Source organism: Ambystoma mexicanum, chromosome 13 (assembly GCF_040938575.1).
Source record: "Ambystoma mexicanum isolate Mex_15411 chromosome 13, UKY_AmexF1_1, whole genome shotgun sequence".
NCBI lineage: Eukaryota > Metazoa > Chordata > Amphibia > Caudata > Ambystomatidae > Ambystoma > Ambystoma mexicanum.
Window position 1 is genome coordinate 740,246,431 of NC_090938.1, and position 14,040 is coordinate 740,260,470.

Genomic DNA, 14,040 nt, shown 5'->3' on the forward strand with positions numbered 1-14,040 from the left:
TTGGGAGTGTTTCTTCTTTCTAAATGAAAGTGAGTTAAGGGAATATGAACAAACTAAAAAAGGAAATGTGTTACTCACTAAACAGGATTCATTAAATACTTCAACAACCTCCCTTTCTAACTTTCCTGGAATACTATTTGAAACACCCTATTCTCCAAGGAACCTTGCCAATGTGGGATACAAAATGTGAAGTCCTGACAGTACCACATTGTCAAGGACATTAACTGTTGACTGAGCCAACCGCCGGGCATGGAGAACCAAGCAAGACAGACTCATTATACATGGTGATGTGGATGCCACCTTGTTGAAAACCCCTGCCATGGCTACAGCTGATGCTCTGTTTTCAGATCTGCTTTTGATTGCAGCTTCTCAATGTAGCATAGAATCCGGTGTGTCATGTTGTTGGGACCACTTCACAAGCACGAGTGCTAAGTTGCCACCCCCAAGCCAGTTCTCAATAAGGCAATTGTCGGCAGCTCCCCAGTGCGTTACCAGCAGGGGGAGCAGTGGGTAGGGGTTCAAGTTGACCTAAAAGAGACACTTTGCTCGCTCTACAGTAAAGGAAGGGAGTGGCGTTAACATGGCACTTTGCATGAGGCAGCAGAAGTTCTCGCCTATGCCTATGCAATGAGGGACTTCAGTCTTTGTGAAAGTCCAAATGTCCAGTACAAGGAGAGGGTTTGCCGGGTTAGTGACAGGTGATTCTGCTGGTGGCTAAATGTGAGTCAACTGGTCATGGTGAAAAGAACATACTCTTGGGCCCAGTCACTATTGTGCCTTGAGCGGCATAGAAAGTGGTCATCCTATGTGACTCACAGATGGTGCATGACAAACGTCCTCTATTATGGGATAGTGACATGTAGTGTTAAAATCAAGGCGATAGATGCACTTATTCCTAAGCGGGGTGTCAAGGCTGCAAATGGCCGTGGATAGCCTATCAATGTGGGGCTTGGAAGGTCTTCCTGCTTTCTGCAATGCTCTATTGGAGCTGCCAGGAAATCCTGTCGTCAGCAGAATTGTCCTGTTTTTGTCTAGAAATCGTATTTGCCACTGCCATGTCAAACGCTTTCATTCCCATCTGCTTTTCACACATCTCACCTGATGACGCCCAGACCTCATCCAGCGCCTTAAACCCTCCAATTGTAAGTGAGATATCTGCCCATCCCACATTATCAAAATGCTTGGTTTGTGACAATCTGGCTTTAGACCAGGCACAGCAACGAGGCTGACATCCTGGACCTCAAGATCCAGCTTGAGAGTATACGCGATTCTGGAGAAATCGCCATCCTTATCCTACTTCACCTTTCTGCAGCCTTTGATCTTGTTGACCACAACATCCTCTGTTAGCACCTTACCTCTAAATTCAACCTCTCCGAAGAAGCTGCTAGCTGGGTCAATTCCTTTCTCTGTGAGGGCACCTCTAGGATCTTCGCTGACTCTGAAGCAGCTGATCCCATCCCTGTCTCCTATGGGGTACCACAAGGCTCGTGTCTGTCACCCACACTCTACAATATGTACACTAGGCACATTTCCGACAACCTGGAAATTCCCTATGCCAACTTCACCGGTGACACCCAAGTGTCACGATCCATGCCCCTGACCCCCTCGGGTATAACAGCCGCCTGCCAGCAATGGGGTTAAAGCCCTTCACACTGGCCCCAAGGGCCTTAAAACTCCATCATAAACATACATGGAGTCAGTCCTGGCACCTTTGGCGCCAGGCTCATTATCAGGAATAAAGCAATACCAGTTTTGGACCTTAATCCAACATGGAGGCCTATTACACAGCTCAGTTCTTTAGAACAAAGCTATGCAGTAGTGTTTTGGGTGTGGCTGGGCCTGGAACTACTTGGCCTGGAAATACTTTACCTGGGCTATATAAACCACACCCGAAAAGCAGAACACGCTTCGAGTTATTCTACACTCCTGCACCGTAACGATCACTGTGTCCAGCTCCTGCTCATCTACTTCTCCAGTGGCCCGATCCTGAAGCCCTAGATCCGGATTCCATTGCTAACCTGGAAGAACTAGAACAGCATTAGCAAGCAAGAGCACTTAACTCTGAAGTAACCGGCCTTGTATCCATCCTGCGCTTCGCTTTCCTCGCCCATCTCCAGAGTTCGCAGCAACCTGCAAAGGTAAAGAAACAAGGACAGCATTAATAGCAATTCTTACCTGGGCAAGCAGCGAGTCCTGGTAGCACCCTGCGCTTCTCTTACCTCGTCCATCTCTGGGTTTCACCTCAACCTTCAAGGGAGGAGGAACAAGGTCAGCATTAACAAAGCACTTACCTGGGCAAGCAGCGCTTCGACCGCTCATCACTCCGGAACATCACTGCAACCTGTACAAAGAAGAGAAGAGAACACAGGTTAGCAATTAACACCAATAAACAGTGCAGCGCTCCGCATCAATAACTCACCGTGGTCTTCGCCATCGGCGCGGCAACTCCGAGATCACAACCATCTCTGTGAAAACAAAAAGGGACATTGTTAGGGAACAGCGTAGTGGAGCAAGACGCCGAGAAGACAGAGGAAACGGAGGAAAAGAAAGAGACAGACTAAAGACGGAAAAGACATAACTCACCTGGAGTCGGAGTCACAGTCGGTCTGGACCCGACATAAGGGCACACAGACCAGTGAAGCAACTAGGTCAACTAGGTCAACGGAATGCCCACACCAACCACACAGGACAGAGCGTTCAATGCACAAAAACCTAAGGTGAGCAATAACCCCAAGGGACGGGATTTGGACCAGAGGGAGGTGGGAGTCCACCCATCACAGAACCAGTATCTTAACGCTCCATTCTCCTGTAATAGGCGCTACCCAACGAGAGGGGTCCGGGATAGCGCTTAGACCTCAATCCAGTATCGTGTGGCGCCCCCGTGGATACCAGGTGAGCTAACACCAACTCCTACTTAACTCACTGGTAACCACACCACAGACTCTGACCACATTAAAACAGAGCTCCCCATTGTAGGTTCACCGCATCGGCTTAAACATCTGGACCCCGCTTTCGCATCCTTTACCATTGATGGTAAAATTACCATTGTCTCTAGCCATGTGAAAACACTAGGCGTATACCTAGATTCTGAGCTATCCATACATACACATGCCCTCACCTTATCGGCAGCATACACTGCCAAGCTCATCAACCTCAGCAGGAGGTTTCTGTCTGGACCACTCCCTGACACTAGCCAGAGCCATCATTGGAAGTCAACTGGATTATTGCAACGCCATTCTCTCGGGCACCTCTAACAAAAACATAACCAAACTGCAACATATCCAAAATAACGCCATTCGGGCTGCCTGGGGCATGAAGCATACAGACCACATTTTGCAAGCAAGACGGGATGCCCACTGGCCACCCATCAAAGCCTCCATCGAGTTTATAATTCTATCTATTACTCACCAATGCATGCACAACACTGCACCTCCCTAACTAAACCAACACATCTGCAAAAGTGCCAAACTGCGCTGCCTGAGCTCATCCACAACCATGGCTTTAGCCACGCCTAGATACACCAGAAAAAGAGCAGGGAGTTCTAGCATCACAGTCACAGCGCCTACGCTCTGGAATGCCCTTCCTCCCTGCATCCAAGATGAGCCATTTTACCTAGTCTTTAGAAAAAAATGGAAAACTGTACTGTTCATGTCATGACTTCAGCCTATCGCTTACTACTAAGTATGTACTAGCGTTGTGATACCTTTGGGTCTGGGCACTATCAACAAATTAAATAAATAAATATTGGGCTGTTTCTCTGAGTTCAGTGTTTCAATAATCCTTATCTTGTTTCTGTAGCGTTCCACAATTGGTCTCTTGTCTCCGAGAATGCAGCATTTCAATTTTTCCTGCAATGGACTCTCTCTTTCCCTGTGTTCACTGTTTTAATGTACCAATGTTTTTGTATCTTTGGGGTTGGGTTTTGTCTCCCAAAATGCATCATGCCAATTACTTTAGTTCTGGCACTAGAATCCTTTCCTGTCTCAGCCCTCAGTATGTCAGTGTTACTCCCCTAATTTCCCTATATCTTTGGGATTCGGCACTGCCTCCCAGAATGCAGCATTTCAGTCATGATCCTTCTTGTATGGGACTCTCTCTCCTTGTCAGAGTTGAGTGTTTCACTGAACCATCTCTTAACTTCCTAACAATTTCTGACTGGCCAGCTCTTTGAAGAATGTGCTTCAACCCCAGTTCTTGCTCTGTGTCCATGACCGGGGCTCAGTGTTCAGGGTTTCTCCAGTGTTCTACTCTTTGGCATTTCTATTGTTCATTCCTCACTTCCCTGCAAGCTATTCCTCTCGTTTGGCTGTCTGGCTCACATATCTGGGGTTTGTGGGCTCCCTCTCTGGTTCCTTCATGCCCCTCACATGTCTCTGATTCGCAGGCTCCTCTCTTCAAGTCAAGATGTTAATGTTATTGCCAGTACAGACTTGAGAGGAGCCTGCGTATCAGAGACATGCGAGGGTAATGAGGGAACCATAGAGGGAGCCCACAAACCCCAGATACCTTGGATTCAAGGGCCTTCTCTCTGGCTCCATCATCTCCCTCACATGTCTCTGGGTTTCAAGCTACTTCATAAGTTCTTTTCTCTGAGCCTCCCAAATGACTGGTTCTCGTTTCTCTCTCTCGCTTCTGCTCTACTGGTGGGGCACACTGGCTACCCTTCCAAGCTAGCATCCTATTTAAGACGCTTATCATCACAGACAAATATATCACCAATGAGGCCCCCTAGATCCCTCAGATCGGGCTCTAGCACACACCTATTTGTCCCAAGGTTCAAGAGCTCTAGGGCAGGGGGTGCTAGCTTCCCAGTAGCTGCACCTAAGATCTGGAACTCCCTTCCCATGCACATTAGAACTGAGCCCTCCCATCAGCGCTTTGAGTATTATCAAAACATGACTCTTCAACAAATTTTAACTAGTAGTGCCTCCACAATGCCACTGTGAGCACACTGCGATCACTGTACTCTGAAATGCTCTGCCAGTACTCTATTTTGTGTACCTTGAACTGTAGTGCCTGCAGTATAACTACTTCTACCTTTAACCTTTCCTGTATTGTAAATACCTCTGTAAACAGACAAGCACGTGTATGTAATTTACGCAGTGATGGTGCCGGGTTTGGGCGTATATTAAATGCTATAAATAAAATAAATCAATTCTCTCATGTCTCCTCAGCGTGCGGCAGTTGGGCTAGTCCACCTGTCCTTGCTCACCGCTGCCTGCTGTGTCACATACCTTCCCTCTAGCATTTCCCCTGCAGCTTTCCATCTCTGTGTCCAACGACTCTGCTCTCTGGCCTTTTGACCTCCACTTACCACTCACCTTCCATACGATAGATCACTGCAGTAGAACAACCTCAACTCCTCCCCACCTGAGGTTACTCCATACTTGTTCTACTTATGTGCAGTGCTGTGTGTCTCCTGCCATAGAAAAGAAAGAACATTTTGTCAGGTGGTGTTTTTTCCACAGGTATAGGTCTCGAAAGGCTGTATGTTGTGGGGAACACACATAAGGTACTTGCTGCCACAACTTTATTAGGTTGGTAAGTGCCCAAGAAAGATCATGATACACATTCTGAGCAGGCCTACACCCTGTACCAAAGGCAGAGGTCAAATGAAACCACCATGGAGTGACATTAGAACCCATTCAGGCGAGAACAAGTTTCAGGAAGAACAACGTCTGTACCAGAGTGAGGAGAGACCAACGCTTAGTAAGAACACTGCCCCCCACAGGGAGGGAGAGTATTTTACAGGAGTGAAAACAATCTGAGTGCTACAGAGAAAGAGCCTATGAATAGAGGGAGACCAGCTATAATACCAGGGTGGGAGAGCAACTCGACCAAGGAAGACCAACCTTGTGCATTAGAGAGAGCATATTAATAGAGAACAGCTACAGTGCCAGGAAGTGACAGTATCTCATTAGAGGGAAAAGAACACAGTGCATTACAGAAAGAGCTTATCAATGGAGGGCGACCAACTACATTACCAGGGAGAGAGAGAATCAACTGAGTGAAACCAACCTGGGTTCTACAGAGAAAGAGCCTCGGCTACAGCACCAAGGAGGGAGAGCATCTCAGCAGGGGAAGACCCCTTCAGTAGCAGGAAGGAGGACATTCAGTGGGGGAAGACCTATTCTGTAGGAGACCACCTTCTGTGCCGGGAAGCCAAATCTTCTCAATGAAGTGCCTAATACTGAGGGAGACCACCTTCAGTTCCAAAGTGGGAGAGTGTCTCAATGGATAAAATAGAAAGAGTCAAACTGGACCAGCTCTGTGCCAGGGAGGGAGATGTGCTTAATCGTGCGAGGTCAAGATTCTGGAAGACCACCTTTGTTGTCGTATCAGGGAGGAAAGATGTCTCAATCCAGAGAGGCCAAGCCTGGGGCCTCTCTTCCTTGGCCACCAGTTCTGAAAGAGTACACTTTGAAGTCTTTGCCTGGTTCATCAGACCAGCAAGGTCTGGGTCCCAAATTGGTCCTCCCAACTCAAGCCTTCTTTCTGCCAGCAGCATATTCTGGAAAAGCTTTTCTACCACACAGCAGAATGGTCGGCTGCTCCCTCTCAGTAACCCATTAACTGCTCCCCTTCTGGGGAACTGTTTCATTCTAAACAAACACATTCTCTCCCCTGCAGTGGAGGGAGACGGGTTTCAAAGGAGGAAAAGCACTGCAGGGGCCCACCTTCACTACCACTACCAAGGAGGCAATGTGTCCCCACCTTCACTGGCAAGGAGGCCATGAGTCCCCACCTTCACTGCCAAGGAGGCAGTGTGTCCCCACCTTCACTGCCAAGGAGGCAGTGTGTCCAGGGGTCTAGAGAGGGGTTGGGTAAACTGTTTTGTGTAAGAGTTGGTGCAGTCACACTGGGTGTGAGTACACAAGACTTAACTGCTTGGTATTAGGTAACCCACCTTTTGGTATATGTCTGTACTACACAAGTTGTTAGTGTGACTGAGCAGCCAGGCCTATCTCAGGAGGAGTAAATGTGAGCTGTAGAGCTGGACCAATTAAATCCATCAATACAAGTAGCCAAGTAACACTTACACTCAAAGGTTTCAGTTATAAATATTTATTTATTTAACATCAGTTTTAAATAAGCATTCTTTAAAAAGGCAATTCTCTGTAACGGTTCAAGTAAGCTTTGGAAATACTTTACAGAATCAGTAAAGCAGGTGAATATTCTTTGGTTATGCTCAATACATTTCTCTTACACCCTGAAGTGACTTCAATTATAAGGATAGTATTTGCATTTATATATCACACCAATATACTTTGTAGACTCTGGGTTGCAGAAAGAAAGCGTAAGGGTAAATAAAAAGTATAGAACAGTTTCTTAAAAAGGCGAGGACAACTGAATCCTCCAATGAAGTCTAGTAAAACCTTTCCCAGCAGTAACAGTATACAACAAGCTACAACCTATGGAGGGACAAGCAATGCCAAAGTCAATGGATTTAGAAGAGTTGCTTTAGGGACCCAGGACAGCCAAACTCATTTGGACAAAGTCAATCGTTCTTTCTAATGCACTTCTTGGATAAAAGTCTATTACCAAAGTCAGATCGTTCAGAAAATCACTGTAGGCGCACAAGCTGTTAAGCCTGTGCAAAGGGAGCTGAAATCAACTCGGAAAGTTAGGCAAGTGCAAAAAGTGAGACAGCACGACTTAAGAAGGTAAGTACCCGCAAGCCCAAACAGTGCCTCTGGTTAGAAGAAAAGTGGTCCAGCTGGATAACTTCTTGCTACAGTTATACAGACCCTGGTTCCTGAGCCTCAGTCATGGGGATAAGAGGGAGGACATCTGAAGGGCTCCTGCAGCAGTACTCGGTTACGTCGTTGGCAGCTACCGGCTCTCTTCGATTCAGTGGCACTTTGCGGTTTTAGCACTTCACAAATGGCACTGATGCATATCGAATATCTCCGGTTGGACTTTCCTGGTTCCTTCGGTCCTGGACTCTGGTGAGGGGACTCTGGTGAGGGATTTCCATCTTCTGGAGTGCCCTTAGGAGGCTCCTGGAGATTTTGGCTGGATTTGTCCCGCGGACAACGTTGCACTCGGTTGTGGACACTCGACCCCTGGCATTGGGCTTCTGCAAGACTGGAGATATTGATATTTTATTTCTATCGTGCTCGTACACAAGTGTTTCAGAGCATGACAAGGCAATGGAAGGGCAACAGGGGAGAACAAAAACAACAATCTCACTAGGCCCAGTGACATTGAGAACGCGCAAGTGCAGGGTAGAGGGGGAAGGGCGAGAAGTGCATGGAAGGGGGAACAAAAAGAGTGCGGAGCGAGAAGGAAAAAACAAAAATAATAATAAATAAAAAGGCAACAAACACTGGGAGTGCAGCCAGCAAGTGGCAAGTGCTGGATTTATGGCAGCAGGCTGGGTAGGTCTGAGTGCAGGAAGAAAAGGGGAGGGCTGGATGGGTACAGATATTGACCCCAGTGCAAGGGGTGGCCCGGAGGCAGTGCGTGAGGGTGGCAAGATGATCAGGTACCTGGGCCCGGAGGACAGAGGCTGGCCAGGTGCATGGTGCCGAGGGAGAGTAGAATCAACAGGGGAGAGGAGTCGAGAAGGCAGAAGCAAAGAGGAAGGTTTTGAGCTGCTTCCGGAACTGGAGATGGTTCTCTTCAAGTTTTAGAGTTGCAGGGAGGCTGTTCCAGAGGGAGGCCCCAGCCGAAGACAGAGATCTACCCCCAGCTCGTTTCTTTGAGAAACGACTGACCCTGAGGGAGTTGGAGGTAGAGGAGCGGAGTGCTCGAGATGGGAGGTATTTGCAGAGGGATAGCTGAAGGTATTTTGGACCCAGGTCCCAGAAAGCCTTGTGGACAATGCAGAGGGTTTTGAATGTAATCCTTGCGTCCACTGGGAGCCAATGGAGAGATTTCAGAGCTGGAGAGATACGATCCCAGGGCTTGAGGCCAAGGACAAGTCTTGCAGTCCTGTTCTGGATAAGTTGTAAATGGTGGAAAAATGAGGCAGGTAGATTAAGAAAGAGGCTGTTGCAATAGTCCAACTTAGAGAGAACCAGAGCTTGGGAGACAGTGAGCTTCTGGGGGAATGAGAGGAAAGGAACAATACCTCTGAAGAGGTGCAGTAGGAAGTTTGACTTTTTTGATACATCAACGATGTGGGCGGAGAAGGAGAGTGTGGAATCAAAGGTGATGCCAAGGTTCTTGGCCTCACAGATGGGGATAGGAGGAGGGCCAAGGGAGGCCGGCCAGAGAGCGAGGGGAAAGGAAGGTGATGGTGTGCCAATGAGGAGGATCTCCGTCTTGCTGGCATTAAGACAAAGATCGTTGGCGGCACACCAATCTTGAATGGCAGTTAGGCAATCAGTGATGAGAGAGGTGGAGGAAGTGGCTGAGGGAAGCCTGAAAATGAGTTGAGTGTTGTCTGCGTAGCACTGGAAGTTTGAGCAGAAAATGGCAATACAGCGGGCGAGAGTTTCCAGGTATTGGTTGAAAAGCCAGGGCGAGAGTTTAGACCCCTGGGGAACACCACAGGTGGAGAGGAAGATAGATAATAGGAAGGACCCAAGTTGGCCCTGGGAGGGTCGATCAGGGAGGAAAGAGGTCAGCCAGGCCAGAGCCTGATCGGTGATGCCCAAGTTATCCCAGAGATGGTTGAGCAGGAACATATGGTTGACCTTGTCGAAGGCAGAGGAGAGATCAAGTAGGATGAGAAAAGAGGGCATGCTAGAGTCAAGGTTGGAAAGCAGATCTTCACGGATGTTCAGGAGAGCAGTTTCTGTGCTTCTGCCAGATCTGAAGCCAAACTGATGGTCATGGAGACAGCCAACAGAATCAGAGTGAAGGTTTAGCTGAGAGATGGCCAGCATTTCAAAGAGTTTGCCCAAGAAGGGGGTAATAGAAATTGGGCGATAGTTGGCAGGACAAGAGGGATCCGCTGTGGCTTTCTTGAGGAGAGGATGCACAAGGGAGTGCTTAAGAGGGGAGGGTAATGATCCTGAGGCAAAGGAGTGGTTGCAGAAGTCGGCAAGGGCCAGACCGAGGGTATCAATGTGGTCCTTGAGGGTGTCTAGTCAAATGGTCGACAGACAAATGGTCGACAGACAAATGGTCGACACAATTTGGTCGACAGGACAAATGATCAAATTTTTTATTTATTTATATATATATATTTTAAGTTTTCGTTTAGGGAAAAAAAGTGGTTTTTAGCAAAAGAAAAAGGGGGGTTGGGGAGGGGACCCCCCCAGGGAGGGGACCCCCCCACCCCCCAAAAAAAGAAATTGTGAAAAAAACAAAAAAAATTTGATCATTTGACCTGTCGACGTTTTGGTGTCGACCATTTGTCCTGTCGACCATTTATATTCGACTAATTGACTAACAACCGTCCTTGAGGGTTTTAGAGGAACAGGGATGAACCTGTTTTGATGAGGTTTGGAAACACACAGCAAGTCGGGGATTGCGCCAAAGTGGAGCTCGTCGAGGGGCTAGTTGCTCCCACCAGCCCAAGGGGAGAAGTCGTCCCATTCAGAGCTTCTCTGTCGATTCGAAAAAGGAGGTTATCACAGCAGCAGGGCTTCACTGATAATTTGAGGTCCAGGATGTTGCAGCGGGCTTCTCTTCACGATTTCTGCTTCGGATGTTTCTTCCAGTGGTCGGCTCTGCCTCTAGTCCCAAAACCCTTGCCTTTAAGCAAGTTTCCCATTCATTCACTGCCTAGGCTGTCAATCACACAGCAGGGTGACTGTCCTTTCAGCCGGCCAATCGGGACTGGTTTTGTTCAGACATTCCTAGAGACAAAGTACAGGGGAGTTTCGGGACCCTCCCTCATTTCCTGCGCTTCCAGACACACTGGAGCCAGGGGCGGGCTTCAGGGCTGAAGCCTGCCAAAGGCAAAACACACAAAGGGCTCAACTCTGTCTCAACGCACAGAGTAAAAGCCAAGAAAGACCTCACAAACAGAAAATGGCAAAAAAAGAAGACGGGGTCCATTTTGACAAAATGGACACCCATGGGTGCTGTACTGCAGATGAGGGTTCAGTCTGCGGTAGAAAAGCACAATGGTAGTAAAAATTAAACCACTGGCACCAACCATTTAAAGTAGTGAGGGAACAAAAAAATATGACATGAGAAAATAGGATAAGGGGCTACTAAGTAACCCCCAGCACATAGATGGTGTGTGCTGGACCTACAAAAGGAAAAGGTAAGTAAAATCAATTTCACCTTAATATTTTTCGGAACAGTAGTTCCCTCAGAGAATTCCAAAAGATTTCTCATTGACACTGCACTGAAGGTGCTGTGTGTCACCATACAAAAGCAGATGCCTATGGAGTTTGTCGGACTCCAAAAACAGTGAAAACACAAAATCCAAAGCAGGGGAAAACACATGAGAGAGTGACGAAAAGGTCCTGCTCCCTCAGGAGTTAAAATTAAAAAGTCCTAAGTCCAGCAAAAGAGCTGGGGTCTCTAAAGTCGGAGGAACTTAGCAAAGAAATAATTCTCCCTAACAGAAACTGTTCCAAGTATAAAGTAGTGATAGATTTTCTGTGAAAGGGATCTCAAGGCTCATGACTTATTTATCTATTTGTTTTGTCTCTCATATAATTTCTCGTTTCTGTTCCCTTCCTCTACCTAATCCCATACTCTTCCTCAAATTCGTCCACTGTCACCCCTTTGCACTCTCATTTCTCATGCGTTGTTACTTCCATTCTGACTCCATCATTCTATTTCTACACCCGATCACTCTTTCTCCATACCATCTCTTATTCTCACATTGTGTTTATGTTTCACCTTTGCCTCAAACACGCTGTCTGTCACACTCCTCTGTTCCTGTAATTCCTGTTGTTCCTACACCCTTTTTCTCATTCTTGTATCTTGCTCTTCTCACTTACTCTCAATCAATGTTGCGTTTTCATCTTTTGCTTTCTAACTCCTTTGGTCCCTCACCTTTCCCACCCTCCTTATTCCTTCTGACCCTTTGTTCTTCTGTTTTGACTGCTTTATCACTTCCTCCCTGCTACCCCCACCCTTTCTTCTCACTTCCTTTATCAATGTTGCCGACCCCCCAATATCAAATTACTCTGTCTCCTTCCTGTGTTCTGTCCTCTCCTTTTCCTCATCGCTGGTGTCCCTTTTCACTTCCTTTGTCTTCTCTTTCTCAATCTTGCACCATTGTTCGTCATTTCTCTCACTCACTCTTCTCTTCTCCCACCGTCATAATTTACCCCTGCCATTCCCTGGCCCTCTGTCCCACTCTCTCTACTCCCTCCCTCCTTTTGTAATGCCCTCTTTTTCTTCCTCACTGTATCTCATTATTTCCCAGGTGCCACCAGAAGACTTTGAGCTCCCCCTACGCCGGGCCATCGACGCCCCTGAACTGAGGCGGTACCTCTTTTTCAACTCCACCCTCTTCCTCACCCTCCTGGCTCCTGTGAGTATGCATCAAGTTGTTTGTGAGGGTCCCTATTTAGTTCTAAGGTGACCACTGTATCATAAGTTCCCAGTGGTGTTTACTGACACTGTGTTTTTTGGTGGAGTCACTGAGCCAGTGGTGGTCCATGGGCCAACGGTTCCCAGTGGGGGAGGGAGGGTCCCTGTGCCTCTGGACGCCAATGTGGTCTCTAGGGTCCAAAGGCATTTATGTGCTTGAGATTCCCAGTAGTTGCAGGAATTGTGCCCAATTGCCAGTGCTTGGGAAGTGGGAGGAGATCCAGCCATGGATTGACATGATGCTAAACTTGATTCCCTCTTGCCCACCAGGTGCTCTACCTTGTGATCTGGTGTAGCCTCTTCTCCTCCTTCCACCTGCTGGGCACCGCCTTCTCGAAGGAGTACTTTGGTGCCTTCTGTTTGGCCCTCAGTGCAGCCGCTGTCATGGTCACAGGGACCATCATTATGGTGCTGCACTGCCACCATGGCAAGGTAAGCTCCTGGAGTTGCTGCACTGCCACCATGGCAAGATACCCTGCTGCTCAGAGCCTGGATGTGATGAGAGAAAGGTGAAACTCGGATCCCTCGTGCAGTCAAATATACTTTAAATTGACTTCATAGTATGTCCCTAACTCAGATTAGTGTGTTCAGAATAGTTCCTGGGTCAAGATTGACACAGAAGCAGGCACACCTCGGGCCCTAGATATGCGGGTTCAGAAGCAGGCACACCTCAGGTCCTAGATATGTGGGTTCAGAAGCAGGCACACCTCGGGCCCTAGATATGCTGGTTCAATTGGATGTCCCATAAGTGCTACTAGGCTTGAAAAAGCACTTATAGGCTGCACAAAACACGTGTTGACATGCCTCTATAATACTTACACTGGAACCTTACACAAATAAAGTACAAATATTAAAGCACTGATATGGAAGCAACATCTGACTATAAAAACATTCTTTGGGCGGACCGCTAGGGGGCGCGTACCAGTATGGACGCATGAGGACATTGCTCCTTGTTCAGCCGTTGGGCCTGCTGAAGCTTGTTCTCCCCCTGGCGGAGAACGGGCTGCCTGGTGCACCTCGGAACCCCCGCGGCACTGGTGGCGTTGAGAACAGTGACCCCCCCCACCCCCCTCAAGTTGAGCCAAAACCGGAGACCGGGACGGGCGACGCAAGAGCTCAAACCCAGAAGGCGAGAGAACCCTGGCGCCTGTGATCCGGGCATCTCACTCTGTGGCGAGGATCGAGTGGTGGTGGCCACGGACCTCTGCGGCAGCCCGGAACAACAGTCGGGGCATCCCCCGGACCCTCAGCGGCCCCCAAACAACTGCAGGTGTGGGAACTGGGGCCTGGAGACCTGCCCCCGGAGGCCCGTGAACATTTTGAAGACTTCCAGCAGGGACTGGGACGGGCAGCCCCAGGAAGTTCACGGCAGGAACGGAGCAGTCTTTGGCCCTCACTAGAGAAGGCCTCAGGGACTCCACTCCAGCACCTACGGCAAGCCCACAACCCCCCACACCACTGCATGGCTGGCCACAAGAGGAGACATTGTTACGGAGGAGCCAAGGCCCCACACCCCTTCAGCGAGCAGCCCAAGAAGGTGAGGAGTTCCATGGAAGAGGGGTAGAGGGGACTCGGCGTGCACCTGAT

The 14,040-nt window shown here is 48.4% G+C and overlaps 1 protein-coding gene across 1 annotated transcript in view; it reads left to right on the top strand.

Moving 5' to 3' along the window:
• The window catches only part of LOC138521872 (transmembrane protein 268-like), a 235,660-nt gene that overhangs the window by 176,314 nt on the left and 45,306 nt on the right, over positions 1 to 14,040 (top strand). The window contains exons 4-5 of the mRNA XM_069635024.1: positions 12,287 to 12,394; positions 12,724 to 12,885. Coding sequence (XP_069491125.1) covers positions 12,287 to 12,394; positions 12,724 to 12,885 — 270 coding nt within the window. The remainder of the gene's footprint in view (positions 1 to 12,286; positions 12,395 to 12,723; positions 12,886 to 14,040) is intronic.